Consider the following 17,223-nt stretch of genomic DNA (forward strand, 5'->3'; position numbering starts at 1 on the left):
CCATCACGCACCCCTTCCTCGGTGGGCTCCCTTAGCCGGGGTCAGCAATGGGGCCGGGCCTGAGGCACGGGCGCCCCAGAGCTGGGCGCTGCGCCCCGGGTGCCCGCCTGCCGGGCAAACACCGTTTTACTTTTGGTTTCTAGCCGGGGCCAGCCCCCGCCGGGCAGGGCAGCAGCTGCCCGCCGGGCTGCAGGGCACCGCGCCGCGCCGTCCCGCCGCCCGGGACAGGGCCGGGGAGGGGGAACACGCGTGGAGTGGTGGGGTGGAGGGCAACGGGGAACAAACTAAGTAAGTAACTAGCTAACTAGCTAATAAACGTATTTTTGAAACATTTCATCCTCTATTGTTCGGCCGCCGTAGAAAGCTGCCCTGTGGAGAGGCGTCTGATTTTCGAGGGAACTCTCTCTCCCAGTGTGAGCGCCGTAAATATCTCAACAGATGCTCGGCTCGTTCGTAATCAGCTCGGCTCCTCGGCGGGCAGCGCGGCAGCGGCGGCGGCGGCGGCGGCAGCAGGGTATTAATTCGGGATATGAGGGCTCTCCGCAACATTTGGTTCTTTTTTCCAGAAAGGAAAGATGGAAAAGGGGAGGGATCGCCCGTGAGTCTGACTGACAGTTTACATAATGAGCTTGTGAGGATGCGAGGCAACTATATAAACAGCTCGAAGCGAAGCAAGTTTTCCATTTACTGAGCGCTGTTAGCACCGGTTAAAGGAGGAGCGGTTCCACACTAAGCACTCCCCTCCGCGTCTCTCACCAAACCCACCCGGCTTTGGAGTTTATAAAGGCGACGACAGCGATCAGAGGTCGGCGGCTGGCTGCAGGATTAATTCCCAGAAGAGGACGGATCGACACCTGGATTTTACCTTCCGATTTCTGCTGGTGCTCGGGGAATATTTGGAAGAGCAGGTTGCTCCAGGAGAATCGCCGTGACGCCTCTCTTTTCTCCCTCGACCCAAGAAGCGCTTGCTTGGTCCATTTGAGGAATACAGAAGGCAAACTAAACCCACTAAGAACTGGAAGCTCGAATAACACAAGGATGACAGCCTTGCGCATCTTTGGCTTGACGTTTCTGTTAACGATTTTGCAGCAGGTAATCGCACACGAAAAAAAAAAAAAAAAGGGTTCGCGAAATGTAAAGTGGGTGATGGAAGCAAGTTTGCATGGCAAAGCCGGGTAAGGTCTGATTTGGCTATTTTGTGTGTCTCCCCTTTGTGCAGAGGGTGTCCGGTTCCGGCGTCTTCCAGCTGGAGCTACACGAATTCGTGAATAGCCACGGGTCTCTGGCCAGCGGGAAGCCCTGCTTCCCCCACTGCAGGACCTTCTTTCGCGTTTGTTTGAAGCATTTTCAGGCAGTGGTTTCCCCGGGCTCCTGCACTTTCGGCAGCATCATCACCCCGGTTCTGGGAATAAACTCCTTCAGCATCAAGGATACAGAGATATTTGACAGCCCCATTAAGCTGCCCTTTAACTTCACGTGGCCGGTGAGACTCTACTTTAAACCCGATTGCGATGGTGGGGCAGGAGGGTGGCAGGAGCAGGCTAACCGCGGCGGGCTGATAACCTGTAATGTAAACAAACTACTTTTGCCTTTAGACTTATTTCCATAACTTCCTTTAAAAAAAAAAAAAAAAAAAAAAAAAAAACCAAAAAAAAAGAAAAAACGCGCAGTGAAAAAGCTCATCCAGATTAGAAGCACTTGGGATAACCAATGTTATTAAGAGAGATAAAGCAAGGGGCTGGGGGGCTTGGAGGTGGGGATGTGTATCTGCGGTCTGTAGGAGGGAGGGAAGCGTGTATCAAGCGCGGGGCAGGGCAGGGCAGGGCCGGGGTGCGGCTCGGTGCGGCGGGGCGCGGCTCGGTGCGGCGGGGTGCGGGGCTGACGCTGCTTTCTCTCCCGCAGGGAACCTTCTCCCTGATCATCCAGGCCTGGCACGCGCCCGACAATTACCTGCCGGAAGGTGAATAGTGCGCGCGCCGCCGGCAGGGGGCGCCCGCGCGGCGGGAGCTCCCTCAGGCCCGTCCCGCGCCTCCCCCGGCCCCGAGGGCCCCCCCCGGCTCAGCTGTTTATACCATAACTCCGGGCCCGGCTTTATCCCGCCATCAGGAGCCGGTCCCCCAACGATATCCATCAGGGGCCGCTTTGATTCTGCCCCGGCCTAATCTCCAACACAATTGCGTTTCCTCCGGTTTATTTTTGGCGTGGGAAAGCGAGGCGGGCCGCGGTGAGAAAGCCGGGAGCCTGCCAGCAAGCCCCGTCCGCCTTTTCCTGTATTTTACACCTTGCTCGAATTCCGCCCTTTGGAAAGGAATAATGGCTTTGGGATGTTTTTCTGAGAGGAGAGGAAAAGGATATTTCACAGCAGCCCTCCTTTCACAGGCCCCTCGGCTGAGTCCCTTTGGCCCGGGTTCGCACACCCTGGTGGCCACCTTTTTGTACCCTTGCATGCATCAATATCCACACGCGTGCCCGTGTATATGTATATGTGTGTATGTGTAGATGCGTATGTGTGCGTGTATGTGTGTGTATAGACATGTGCGAGCGGGGTGTCCCGCTCCGCTGGCCCGGATGTGCGGGCTCCGAGCCGCTGACCCTCGCCCGCTGTCCCGCAGGCTCCCGGCCGCCCCCGGAGGAGTGGCTCATCAGCCAGGTGTCGATCCAGCGGTCGCTGTCCGTGGGCGAGGACTGGTCGCAAGACGTGCATCAGGGCCCGCAGACCCAGCTGCGCTACTCCTACCGCGTGGTCTGCAGCGAGAACTACTACGGCGAGAGCTGCTCCCGCCTCTGCAAGCGCCGCGACGACCGCTTCGGGCACTACGTGTGCGCGGCGGACGGGAGCCTGGCCTGCCTGCCCGGCTGGGCCGGCGAGTACTGCACCGACCGTGAGTGCCGCGGGCAGCGGGGCGGGGGGCACACGCGGCCGCGGCTCCAAAGCTCACGGAGGCCTCCCGTGGGCCGGGCCGTGCTTTCATGCCGACCTCTCCACTCCCTGTCTGGAGAGGAAAAGCTGTGCGCTGAGGACTTTGTCCCCTTTGGCTGCAACCACCCCAACGCCGTGCTGCACCTCTTCGAGCCTTAGCAGCGAAGAGCGAGCTGGCAGGAAAGGGACCTTGGCTGATAGCCCTGAATAGCAGTAGCTGCTGCAAGGTAAAAGGGTAGCAGCTTCCTCACACAAAGTCTGCCACCAGCCAACCATTCCTGCAGCCAGAGGACACGAGACAGGTGTTGCAGTATAGTAGTGGGAACCTTTACTTTGAGCTCAGGGTACCATTGGGTTTTTTCAGCCCTTCATCAGGACAAGCCAAAGCCACTTTCTCTTGCTGCTTTTCTAGCAAGAGTTGCAAGAGTTCATGTTTGTTGCATAAACAGAAAAAACTAAAGGACAACTTAACAAGTGTTGGCACTCCCTACTCACTTCCTCCTGCTCCAGAACTCCCTGTACCAAGAAGTTTTAAAACAAAGTTTGAAAGTTTAAAAATCTTTAAGTGTTTTTTAAAGCTTTTTATCCTTTAAAAGTGTCTTCTGTAGCGCCATGTGTATTTACCTAAACATTTATGCTTTTTTATGTTCTCTTCACAGCCATCTGTCTGGCTGGATGTACCGAACAGAATGGATATTGCAACAAGCCTGGAGAGTGCATGTGAGTAGATGGCAATTGCAGTCTGAACATCAGTTAAAATGTCACCTTGTAACAGAAACTTAAACTCTTCTCCATGTCATTAATGTTTTAATTGGACTTTTCTTTTAGCTGCCGTCCTGGTTGGCAAGGCCGCTACTGTGATGAATGCATTCCCCATATAGGCTGCCGCCACGGGACTTGTAAAACACAGTGGCAGTGCATATGTGATGAAGGATGGGGTGGCCTCTTCTGTGATCAAGGTTAGTTCTGAAGCTTGCACTTACAGCTCTAGGTTGGGTACTCCTTAGTACTGCATTAAGGAATCTGACCCACTGGAGCTGGAGTTGAATTTCCCCAAGGTACATCTTCACAGGCATGAGTTTGTAGCACTGCAGCCTTACATCCCAGTTCTTGTAGTAATTTTGTTTGAAAACAAGGAAACTTTTTTGGCAGCTGCCATTTTTCTCTTGCAAAAGAAGTTTCTCTTGGAGAAAGACCTAACAATCTGGTTGAGCAGACAAGTTTTCTGCCTGCTCAAACGAAATTTAACTTTTTCCTTTTACAAATATAACAATTTACTAAACAGTTTCGAGCAGCAATAAACACCATCATTTGGACTTTCCTTATTTTGCATACAAGGAAGTTAACTCATGTGATAAGTCTGAAGCATGAGAGAAAAATCATGTAAGCAAGAATGAAAAGTACAGGTTCCATTTTAAGGTACACCAGACCACTTCCACCTATTCAACCCACTGAATCACTGAACCGTAGCCAGCTGAGCAGTCATGTCCTCAAGGCCATATATGCACTGCTGGCACTGAGATCATGAAGTGCTCAAAGCAGGCTAAGTGTTTCCAGGACAGTTATAGGATTAAGATTGTGAAGCCTAAATTAAGCAGGAAAAGTAAGGTCGCAGATTTTTTTTTTCTGCTTATAGTTATCTATTAACCAGTTGCATTCAAATTACGCCATAGTATTTATAGAGATAATAAAGCTTTTCTTATGGCCTATGAACTTACCTTATGCTTAATCTCTGTCTCAAATTTGAAGGAAAAAAAATAATAAAGCTGTCAAGCTTGCCAAAGCGTTTGACAGTTTAATCTACTAACATCCATAAAAAGAGAGCAAACAAACAATAAAAGATTTCTAGTGTTTATTTAAATCTCAAAGCCAAAACATCTTTTATTTTTCCTCCCCGCCTTTCCAGAATGTGCCTCAGAGCACACTTTTTAAAGATGGGGCTCGCTCTTTTAGTGTGTAGCATGCTGTACATGAAGTGGCCGTAGTGCTGTGGTGTATGTTTCAGAGAACACACGCTTATGAAGTACTTTTTCCAGTTTGGTACATAAATCCCATTGCAGGTAACAGTTTTATGCCCACAAAAAAAAGGGAGAATATACAAAACACTAAGAAAGTTATATTTTTGCCAGCTCTCTCAAAATTCAGAGCTCATGTGGTAGATGGTAATCTGATTATGACTGATAATAACCTGGATAACAATCTCCAGTATTCCCATTGATAGCAAAATGAAGTGCTTCATTGGAAATTCTGTCTTTTTTCTTGGCTATACCTTTTCGTACATATATCTTTTCCCAGCTGTCAAAGACGTATTCTCCTAACTCCTGGTGTCTTTGCAGATCTGAACTACTGCACTCACCACAGGCCATGCAAAAATGGAGCAACTTGCATGAACACCGGCCAGGGCAGCTACACGTGTGCGTGCAAACCCGGCTTCACCGGCGTCGACTGCGAACACGAGATCAGCGAGTGTGACAGCAATCCCTGTAGGAACGGCGGTAGCTGCACGGTAGGGGCATTTTAAATGTAAAGCTTTTGTGTGAAGCAAGCCCCGGTGTACCTTTTCAGAGATGGTTCTGTAACAACATAATGGGAATTCGATAGGACACAGGTTCATTACTGACGCTCACAACTATCGTACTGAACCCTTTCCGAGAGGTGTCAGGGGAGGAAGTCTGTTACAGGAGGAGATGTATCATCTAGATTAGAACTAGTCAACTGATCCTTGGGTTTCTGTGGCAGCCATTATGAGAACTTGGCAAGATCCAGGGCTGATGAGGGAGCAGATCTGTTAAAAATAAGCTCAAACCACCATTCATACAGAAATGCACTAAGTCTGTATTTTAATAGCAAATAAAAGAAAATTTTGCTTTCTGCTATGAGGAGATAGCGTCAAACAATATGGGGGCGATCAGCTAAACTTTCTGTATAACAGAATTCCACACTTTTAGATTCTTGTAGTTTAGTGTTTCAGCCTAATGATGGATTCTTACCAAAGATGGATTGGTAAAGGCTGATTGATTATAGATATCAAATGGGATCTGATGCATGTTTAGAGTAAAGCAAATGCAATTTTTAGATTAAAGCACAAGACCCTACCTCCCTTCTGCCAATGCCTTGGACATACAGTACTTGGATAGAAGAAACAGTTTGTTATGATTTAAGTGGTGGGACTTATCCAAGCCAAAGCAACTTAAACCCTTGTGAAATAAAAAGGGGTTCTCACACTGAGGATAAATGGTCTGATGACAGCTGTGAGGTCAACACATATCACCCTGCTCTGGGAAGACCTCTGGATTCCATTAGACAGTAGTGGTGTTGGCAGTGGTTTTTGTCTAGCTGCCTGTGTGCTCCCTACAACTGCATCTGCTCTGCGTGGGTAGCTGCACGATTACTCCTGTAGGCTGAGTACGGCTGATGCACAACTCTGTCCCTCACAGTCTGACCTGCAGGTGTTTACTCTGATGGTGTCGCTTCTGCCACATCAGGCTGTGGATGAGAAGGGACTGAGCAGCGCTTGCTGCTGACCAGAACTAAGAGTGCGGGGAGCTATCATTGGTTTCCATTAAATAACAGTGGCTTAATGCTGTGTTTTGCAGGATATGGAGAACGGTTATCACTGCCTGTGCCCCCCTGGCTACTATGGCACTCACTGCGAGCACAGCGCTCTGACGTGTATAGATTCTCCTTGCTTCAACGGTGGCACGTGCTTGGAAAAGGAACAAGGGGCCAGCTATGCTTGCGTTTGCCCTTTCGGCTTCACAGGGTCAAACTGTGAAAAAAAAGTAGACAGGTGCACGAGCAACCCGTGTGCAAACGGTGAGACTTTTTATCAAAAAATCTCATGACCCTGACTCATTTGTGCTTTTCAGTGCAGAAGTGATAGAAATCCAATCTGACCTCTACTCTTCCTCTGGAACATCAGTCCCTCTCCCCCGCTGCGTTCCACATCCACCCTAATTTTAGTCTCTTGCTGGGGCGGGACTTTGACTGGCATTTTCTATGCAACAAAACAATGCATGAGGTTTATCATATGATGGGGAAGATGTCAGAATTAAATTAAATTAACTCTATTACATATTTAGAAGGGGCATAATTTTAAGGCACGGTGGTACAATTAGGTAAATTAGAATGAACTTTTAGATATGCGGCTGTTTTGTAAAATAACGTCTCTCTTCTTGAGGCAGTATAACATGCTGACCAGGGAAAGATCTAGATCTCTCAGTGAAGTGCATTGCAAACTGATTTTTATTTTACTTTTTTTCCCTCAGATGGTAGTTGCTTTTACCTCGGGCAGATTCGTGTGTGCCGCTGTCGGGCTGGTTTCTCTGGTCAGAAATGTGAGATAAACATCAATGATTGTGCCAGAAACCCATGTTCCAATGGGGGAACTTGTCATGATCTAATCAACGATTACACCTGCACATGCATGCCAGGCTACAGTGGCAGGAACTGTGACATCAAAACCAGAGATGAATGTGCTTCTGGGCCGTGTGAGAATGGAGGCACATGCTACAGTGGACTTTATAGTGCCAACTTTGTTTGCTACTGTCCTTCTGGCTTCATGGGCAACCGCTGTGAATTGCCAGTTTATTCAGTGCCCGTCACACTTCCTCCTAAACCAGTCCCCTGGATTGCTATATCCATGGGGGTGGGGCTGGTGGCTTTGCTCATACTGTTCTGCATGATAGCAATGGTCATCAGGCAGATGAGGATGCACCCAGAGCAGGAGCTGGAGACAATGAACAACCTGTCTGACTTCCAGAAGGACAATCTCATTCCAGCTTCCCAGCTGAAAAACACCAATAAAAATAAAGACCTTGAAGTGGACTGTGGGCTGGAGAAATCAAACTACAAACCCAAGAACCATAAACTGGACTACAATCTGGTAAAAGACCTGACGAGTAGAGGGACACCAGAAGATAAATATTACAAAAGTGAAAAGTGTTTAGGAGAGAAGTCTCCCCTCCGACTACACAGGTGAGAATGCAGTTTCTATTATAGTCTTTCCCAAAGCCACTCATCTTCCTATGAGTCTAGAAGCAGGTGAGCATAAGAGAGAAAAAGAAACCTCAAGCAGATAATAGACAAAACAAACCAGATCAAAGCCAGGAATCTTCATACTGGAGTACGTGTGTCACAACCAAGTGGTATCTTTAGCTAAGTCAATTAATTTGACTGTTTGTGCAGGGTGCTGTTAGTATGGACACTGTGAAGGAACCCACAGTAGCTAGGCCAGTGGTGGAGTAAGAAGTGTCTGTCCTTCCTCAGTAGATCTTGGAGGAACTACAGTTAAGGCATACAGTGATTAAAAATAAGTATTTCACTTTGTAAGAAGGCAAGATGATCTGCTTACTGAGACGAGTGATGAAGTGAAAACAACTACTCTTTTTCAAAAGGAGAAAAGGGCGGGTATTCAGTAGCTTATCAGTCTTCTGATTCATGTACTGAAGGTCTTGTCTGGGATCTTCGTGTGGTTGTTACCAAGGGCTCTGAGGAATGTGCTGTGAGGCTGGATGTGGCAGGAGCATAGGAAGACTCTCACTGTTCCTTACTTCCACTTGTCTAGGATAATAACCCAACAGACACAGAACATGTGAAACTTGATGCCATGTATCTCCCTTCCACACCTTCATGGCTATCTCGTTCCACCGCTCCATATTCATGGTAGATTTTGAGAGTCAGGCTTGTTAGTAGTCAGCTAATGTTCTTTTTTCTCTGCCCTGCCTTAGTGAAAAGCCAGAATGCAGAATATCAGCGATATGCTCTCCGAGGGATTCAATGTACCAGTCCGTCTTTGTGATAACAGAAGAAAGGAATGAGTGCATCATAGCCACAGAGGTAAGTAAGTACAGAGGTGGACAGGCATAAATTCACAAAGTGAAAGGGTAAATTATCCTTTAGTATTGTTTCTGAGAAGGTTCCTTTATTTCCAGGGATTGTGATGCTTCCCAGCATTTTCCTCTCCTCTTCTGTGGCCCACACAGAACATACAGTGGGGAAAATAAAAAAAAATTGCCGCTCTGATTTTATTAAACCAAAGGTTTTGGGCATAGATAAGTCAGTAATAGATGAAAACACAGAACATCAGCCCATAAAAATTCAGCACATTGTAGGATTATTTCCTCTTAAATAGGTGGTCAGAAAAAAATGGAAATAATAATCGTTCTTAGCCCCATTGATGTAAAGCCATGTTTTTTTCCTGTGACTACAATGAATGATCCTTGTTCTGTGGAAACAGGCAAAGCTATAGATTTCTAGCTGAAGATGGAAGGTAGTGGAATGTGTTAGTGGATAGGCATAACAGGCATTTAGGAAGTCTGTTATAAGGTAATTTCAACCTCCTAGTGTTTAAGGTTCAGCTAAATATTCTCTAACAGAAGTTAATGCTGCTACTGATAAAAACATCTCGATTTTTACATTATATTGAAAAGTTGGAGACACAGCAAAAGGAAAGGCCTAACACTGAACTTTAAAGACATAAAAGCAGGTATTGAGGAACCAGCCAGTTCCTGAAGAATTACCAGCCTTTTGGAAAAAGTCTCAGTGGAAGTTAAAGGCAATTTGACAGTAACCAATACCTGTCTTCTTCAGTGTAGCCATCTTTAGGACTACTTTCACCCTGTAGGAAAGAGAAGCTTGCTGTGCCATACAGCAGTGATCTGTGAAGTCAGATCTGCAGGATTCCGTCTCCCTTTCCAAGGTGGATATCAGATTTCCCCTTGAAAGCAAGCTGGAACACAAGTCAACCAACAATATTAAAAGTTTAAGACTAAGTGAAAGGATTCAAAGATACAAATGACAGCTAGACGCTTCATTCCCATTAAGTGACCTAAATACTGTATCTTCGGAGATCCTGCTGACCAAAGCTAGGCTCCCAATTTTACATCAGGCATCTCCAGAAATGTTTCTGTTTTCAGAATGACAACCCCTAGAATCTCTCTCCACATCATTCAGGCTTAATGCTTCTAAACACAAACTATTTAACTATACTACGTACTTTTTACAGTTCCCTAATGTCAAGCACCCAGGTTTGTAAGCATTCTCCTTCTCAGGCCAGGTAGAGAGGCCACTCATCACACAGATGACTATTTTTTTTTTTTTGCTGGTGACTCTCTGCCCCTGGGCCCAGCTGAAAACATTGAGCACTAAGAGTTAAACTGCAGTAATGTTTGGCTTAAATTGCTTTGGTTAGACATAGCTGAATTATAGTTTGTTAGTTCTGTACTACTCTGTATGCTGTGATTCCTTCTCATTCCTGGTGTTATTTTATATCCTGACAGGTATAAGATTGAAGATCGGCCCATTTGCACCTCAGATTTGGTGATGCCAGTAGATGGACGTTCCTGCTGCATTGTTTACAATTCAGAACTGGATTGGACTGTTTTTAATTACATGCAACTTGCTGCTCTCAGGCGGAGGATGGAACTGAGTGAACTGGACAGACTGTGAATTTACTGAAAGATGCAATACACCTTTTTATTCTTACTGCCCTTGTTTGATGTTTGATACCAGAAATCTTATTTGCTATTGAAAAGGGGAGGCAGAGGGAAGAGAGAGGTTAAAAATGTTGGTGTTTTAAAAGATGCTGAGGCCAGTTCCTCATGGACAGACCCCTGGCTTTCCAGAACTCTGGTAATGGGAGGTGCTGGTAGATAAGGAGGCACATAACTGTCACAGATGTTGCCATGGAAGGTGCGAAGCGAGACACATTGCTATGCAGATAATGGATACAGTATAAATGAGGTCTCAATTTTTTCTGGGTTTAAAAGTGCCTATAATGTGTCAAGAGAATCTAACAAGCCCAAACAGAAACTTGACTGCTCTTTTTGCAGTTACCTGAACAGTACTGGGCAGAGGTGGTTGATACTTCCTGCTACACATCCATTTGCATCTCCTCTCTCCTGCTGCATGTACTGGAGACTGTGTAAGGGGTGAGAGGAGGAGGAAAGAAGAAAACCGAATTTACATGTCATCTCATTTGGTGATGCTTTGGAGAACTGATTGTCTCAAGCCACGATGTGGAACATGATTTTTGTGGAAGTTGTGCTAAGGAATGTGTACTGCCTCGTCCGCATTGATAGGGAGGAGGTGTGATCCCAGCTCTATATAAAGCCTTACGAATGCGTTTAAAATCAATCAGCTCCTAGAACCTTTATGTGCTGAGCTGTCTCAGCTGTTTTCATGCCCTTTGCACTACCAGTGATTGTGAATAGACATTACTTCTTTTCTTCTCCTTCCTCATTCTCTTCCCCCTGCCCTATTTTGACACAAACTCGGGGGTTTATGTCATGTTTCTGAATTAGGTGCCACCTTTTACTGCAAATAGTCCCAAAATTGCAGCTGTTTTACTTTCTGAAGAAGCAGCAGCAGTGTGACAAAACCCACTTACCCCCCATTTCTCCATCTGGTTGCAAAACTCCAGCTCCTGTTCTTCATTCCGGTTCTAGAAGCCCAGTGGTGAAGCACCCACTGAGATGCCCTCTGCCAAGATAGGTGGAGATTAGAGTTAGAAGGCTTTAGGCTCATCCTGTTCCTTTCTTGCCAACCTACTGCTACATGGAAAATGTTCTGTGTCTGTCCCTGGAAACCAGAGGCGGGCAGGAGCTCCTTTCTTCTATACATATTTACAGCAATAATACCAGACACCCCAGTGGAAAGTGCCGTGACACTCATGAATGAGACCAGGGCATGGGGCAGAATGAGGAGGGAGAAACAAGATCTCTTAGAAGAAACCCAGACTGTGCTATCTCTCTGACAGCGATATTCCTGCCCTTGTAAAGCCTGTTGTTGGACTAGCCCATCTACTCCCTTGAACTGTGCAGACAAGACCCCTTCATATTGTCCACTACTGACCTTCTGCTCCGACCACGTAGGACCATTTTGAAGATGACCTTCAGAAATCAATAATATGGGTTTTAGTTTGTCTGTTTGTAGTTTATTTTGAAGCCTAGTATTTCAGTAATTTAAAAAAAAAATCAGAAGCACTGAACTTTCTACGTTTTATAACATTATTTTGTATATAATGTATATTTATAATCAAAACAGAAGTGTAAATATGTTTATTACTTCTCATGTAATGTTTTTAATGTGATGACAAAGTTTGAATTTTATTTTTTTTTCAAGCAATGAAAATACTTTCCTGCTACTACAAAGTTTGTCGTGGTTTGTCCTTTTACACATGTTATTCTGTGACAGCCCAGGTTAGCAAAGCCCCCCCAGAGTAGCCTCACCTGCCTGGTCCCCACAGTCCTGCATTTACATTTTGCTCACCAACTGGTATCAGCTGCTTTTTATAAAAAAAATTACAGTGTTAGCACATGTCAACAAAGTTGTTCAGCTGAGTGGCATTCATCTGACATTTTGAAATGTTATACATATTTATATTGTGGTAATATTTAAATTATATATACACATACATATATATGTGTGTATATATGTGTGTGTGTGTATATATGTATATGTGTGTATATATATATATACTTGCTATGGTGTGGGACTGAACTGTCAGGAAAGTTATTTTTATTAATGCTTCACTCTTCCTCTCCCCTGACAACTCATGACACCAAAGATGCAGATTTAATGCCATTTCAAAGTGGCTTCATAAATGCCTTGTCTTAGGGTTCACTTACAGAGCAAAACACTATTACTATCTTTTTTAATCCTATTTCTTTAAACACTTTTAATAAGATCCAAATCTTGTCCATAGGTTACTCTGGCCCAGCATCTCCATCTACACATGTAAGATTGTATCCTTGTTTGTTTGATTGCAAGGGGTAGGATCTGTCTTTCACTTGTGGGATTAGGGCGAGTTTCAGGCTTTCTCCTCCTGAGTTCCCTACACTACCTCAGCAGCTGTGTCCTCCCGGGGCATCACGAAGTCATTATCCTCCACAGCCCTCTTGGAGGACATTTCCACAAAAAAAAGTGTAAAAAGCACCCTTGTATAAACACTCCCAGCAGGTTTAGTAGCCTTTGAAGCACAGACATTTACAGGCAATTAAGTCTCTCACTAAACCAGCTAGGTGCAGTACAGCCAACATCTGAATGCACAAAAGCTAAACTATAAGAACAGGAAACTACTGCTGCTCTATTTTAAAATCAGAGGTTTTTGTTGTTGTTGACAAAGTGCCAAAAAATCGTCTGAATATTGGATGCCTTTCCCATCTTTCCCCAAAATAAAATCTAAGCAAAATTTGCTATTTTTTTTCAAAAAATGAAAAATTAAAACCCCCTGCGACATTTAAAAAACACCATAACAAATTCTTTTTACTTTGTCATTAAAATACTGCAAATAATGATTCATAAGGGTCCATCTGAGTGTATTATTAAGGTTACATAAGTACTGTTTACTTGGGATGGTTTTGTTTCTCCCTCTTTAGACCTTTTCACAGCGAAATTAACTTTCCAATCCCAGCCAATTTCCCCAGCTACCATAAAAAATAAATTTAAGATGAAACTCAGATATAAAAAGCCACCTCCCCCTCCCCAAACATTCACCCTGTAGAGCAAATTATGAAAAACAAGCCATTGACAAAAAGCTGAGCAGATGCTCCCTGCTTGCAGTCCTTCCTCGGCAATGTGAAATAAACCCAACAGATGCCTCTCTTAATTGAGCACATGGATTACATACACACATGCACTCTGTCCTGCTTAAAACAAAACACACACAAAAATCAAACAGGAAAATAGCCAGAGAACTCTTCCCAATGCCTAGGCAAGCAGGAATGCTAAGACCAAAAAAGACTCAGCTCTTCCTGCTCCAAACATGACAGGAAACTGTACCCATAGACAGAAGGGGGTTGAAATCCATTAAAACCTGTGGACCTGATTATGTAGATCCCATGGGGTAAAGCAGGTACAACACATGCCTTTGTGTATCCACACAGGAGAGAGGAAAAAAGAAAAAAGCATCATCTTACAAGGAAATCTGTGAATATTTACTGGAGGCAGTACTGCACGATGCAGCTACCGGAATAGATCACAGATCCTACACAGGAAAAACAGGAGCGGTGCCTGCTTCCACACAGGGGGAGATGGAAAGCATATGTGAATCTGTGCACGTGTGCACATCCCCAAGTCCTTGCCAAAGAAACTACAAGCAAATTAGCTGAACACATAACAAGACCTAAGGTTTTAAGCTACATCTTTGGCCAAATCCTTCCTCAGTGAGGGCCGCTGTGCTCTGCTCAGCAGCCTGGCTCCCCCCAGGTGAGCACATCTCTGAGCCACGGGCTGTGAATTCACTAGGAGGAGCTGAGATCCTTCGGCTGTAAAGTCTCCTCAACCTCAGTTTCAGAGATTCCTCCTGAGGACCACAGACCACGACAGGACCAAAATATCGTGCTAAGCAGTGCCTTTTCTCTTAACAAGCTCTTAACAAGCGTATAGACTTCTTAGACCAAACTGTACAATTTACTGCTTTCAGCATAATTTGCAGTAACTATGATAAGATTATGGATTTAGCAGGTACACTTGGCATTCAGTTTTAAAAGACTGCACAAATTCACTTGAAAGCCATGTGACAAAACAACAATTTTAAGAATGGACTCTGCTTCTGAGAAATTCTTTCAGGTTTCCTTGTATTAGCACCTGTTAAAAACGATTCCACAGCAACACAGAGCCCTACAGTCTAAGTGATTTTGGAGCTGGAATGAGTGAGAGGGGTACTGCCTAGGGCAGTGCTTTGCCCGAGTTGTTTCAGTTTGGTTGCAGCCCTACATCACTTTCCTCTTTGACGACTCCGATGAAGGGAGGCAGATGCTGGGATATACCCGTAGCTATAGCACCCACTGGTGCTGAGACAACATGCAGCAGGATGCAGCACAGGGCACAGAGTTTAGCTACTGTAGGTGAGGGGTGCTTGTAGAAATTAGGGTCAGCACAAGACTTGACCAGCAACAGCTTTCAGCCTTGAAAGAGCTGCTGAGGAAGAATAAATTAGTTACTGTGCAATTGCAGCCACCTAGTCCAACAGATGAAACTATCTCTGTAAAATAACATAACAGATATTTTCATTGCTCCTCAGTCTTTTCTTTCACTAATTTGTGCTAAAATGAGAAAGGCACCATAGATCACTAACAAACCTTCACTGCAGCAGCTTAAGTGACAGTTGCCTCTCTGTGTTTGCCTGTCATTCCCTTATCTCCATACCCGACCCATAAATACACATCGGTTTTACGCAGAAAATATGACACTCCCAGCACATTTTGCTCTCAATCCAAACTCCAGTTGTGGAGAATTGATGTCACTCAGTGGCCCTCTGCCACACCACCATTTTCACAACTTCAATCTTACTCCCTCTCCCTCAAGATTCCCTGCCCTCATTGTGCCTCTCCTCCCCTAAGTCCTGCTCTCTCGTTTTAAGTTTTGCCAGCTCAGCTCCCAGAGCTGGCAGGTTGGCCAGTGACAGCCAAAGCAGTGAGATTTCTCCTTGATGGCTCTTGTGTTGCTCTAAACTATCCTACTCTGCTCTTAGACCTTCTCTGGGAAACAGTGTGAGCCAGCACCATAAAACTACCCCTTCCCTTTCTCCTGCCTCTGCTGAACATTACCGCTGCCATCCTTGCTCCTCTTCCCCTGTGCAGTTCCTGGGCATATTTCTGCAGCACAGTCGTCTATCATGCGTCAGGGTTAGGATGGAATTCTCTGGTCCATCAGGTAATTGATTGTGTACACAGCAATCACTTCAGATGCCAAAGCAATTGTTCCACTCACAGCATTTGATTCCAAGGACCTTTGTACGTGGAACATACTTTTGTTTCCTCCCTTTTAAATCTTGGTGACAGACCAGCACCTTCCCAGAGGTGCTCCATTCTCAGATACATCAGTGGTCCCCTCCAACAAGCTTTTCAGCCCTTGGGAGATGCAAGGGGAAGGAGAACATTGATCTGCTTAGGAAGCTCACCCAGCAGTCACTGTCACCCAGAGGTCTTCACTGCCTTCCAGCAGCACTCCACACATGTCCCTGAGGAACTCAGTGGTGACAGGCTCTGTGCAGCTCCCCACACTGCTGGAGTGCTCCCCTGGACAGGAAGAGTAGGTCAAGTTTAAAAGTGCAGGTCATGGAACGCGCTGGAAAATAACTCCTCCTGCCCAACTCTCCAACTCGCCATCCTCCCCTCTGACTGGGTTACTTCTGGCTGACATGTCACATGAGAGGGGACATCTACAGCTAGGGCATGTTGAGGGGTTTACACCTGGAGATAACATAGCCCTGGGTCTTATGTGACCTGCGTAACACAGATGATCCCATCATTACTTCATCTCTTCCATAGACTGTAGAATAGTGATGGACTTGCCTCTCACAGAGATAGCAGTGTAGCACATAACCACCATGGAAGAGCTTAATCCTTCTCCATTTCCTCTGCAAGCATTCTGTCTTTCCTCTTGCCAGCCAAGCTGGAGACAGTGCTCAGACTCCATCTATCCCTGCAGCCAACCCACCCTGCCAGCTGCTCAGCATGAAGATCAGGTCATCCCCAGGGAGAGTCCCAAGTTCAAAAGGAGCACCTTGCTCATAGTCATGTTTTGCAAATACACATTTAATGGAGGAAAACATGCAGTTTGAGGAGAGGCTGTTTGATGATGACATCTTTTAGCTGCACTTTATAGCTTATTTGCTGAATTGTTGCTGGCTTCACAGTGGTTTTGGTGATTGTATTTTTAACTAACTGCCTAGAAGGTCACAGAGGCACCATGTTTGTTTTCATAAATGAAATTGAACTAAGTTATATTTAACATCCAAACAGATCTGTTGAGAGTTGGGTTCATAGCTGGAGAGGCCTTCACCAGTCAGAACAGGATCTGGCCATTCCTGGCACCATGCAAGAACTCTGATTATCCCTGTACTGGGGCACATGGCTCCCATGCAGGTTTGTGAGCAGGGCTGAAATTCCTGGTGCAGATATGAATCACTGTGCATTTGAAATTACTTCTCTATTAACACTGTTTAATATCTGCCTTACATTTTCTGCTTTTGGCAGAAAATGCCAAAGCATTGCCAAAGCGTTTTGTTCTTGATCATAAACTCATTTGTTGTCTGGAAGATTGTCAACAAAGAAACAAAAGACAATCTGAACAAAATGCATCTGGGGGGTAAAAACCCACAAGAGATAAAAGCATGGTAATTAAAAAAGGAATGGCCCTGTTCTAATCCTCTCTTTCAATTCAGCCTACCAGGTCCCGGTGTTAGTTTCTTCATCAATAGCTTCCCATCCTCTCATGTCTCTGTATAGTACAGAGGCTTTTCTTCCTCCCAGCTCTCTCCCTTCATGAAGATTACACTGATTTTCATGCTGTTTGTC

At 45.5% G+C, this 17,223-nt stretch overlaps 1 protein-coding gene across 2 annotated transcripts; it reads left to right on the forward strand.

The window, feature by feature from the left end:
- Nucleotides 1-397: 397 nt before the first annotated feature.
- On the forward strand, nucleotides 398-12,060 carry DLL4 (delta like canonical Notch ligand 4). 2 transcript variants are annotated; one of them, XM_015632152.3, is made up of 11 exons: nucleotides 401-1,092; nucleotides 1,220-1,483; nucleotides 1,903-1,960; nucleotides 2,613-2,882; nucleotides 3,580-3,640; nucleotides 3,749-3,879; nucleotides 5,257-5,426; nucleotides 6,517-6,736; nucleotides 7,189-7,897; nucleotides 8,650-8,758; nucleotides 10,201-12,060. In XM_015632152.3, exons 1-11 carry the CDS (start codon nucleotides 1,039-1,041, stop codon nucleotides 10,204-10,206), a joined length of 2,052 nt encoding a protein of 683 aa, XP_015487638.1. In that variant the 5' UTR covers nucleotides 401-1,038; the 3' UTR covers nucleotides 10,207-12,060. The 2 variants fall into 2 exon arrangements, with proteins under 2 accessions (XP_015487637.1, XP_015487638.1); XM_015632151.3 differs by lacking the exon at nucleotides 10,201-12,060 and having other exon boundaries at nucleotides 398-1,092; nucleotides 8,650-10,191.
- The last annotated feature ends 5,163 nt before the right edge of the window (nucleotides 12,061-17,223 follow it).

This window comes from Parus major, chromosome 5 (genome assembly GCF_001522545.3).
Source record: "Parus major isolate Abel chromosome 5, Parus_major1.1, whole genome shotgun sequence".
Lineage (NCBI taxonomy): Eukaryota > Metazoa > Chordata > Aves > Passeriformes > Paridae > Parus > Parus major.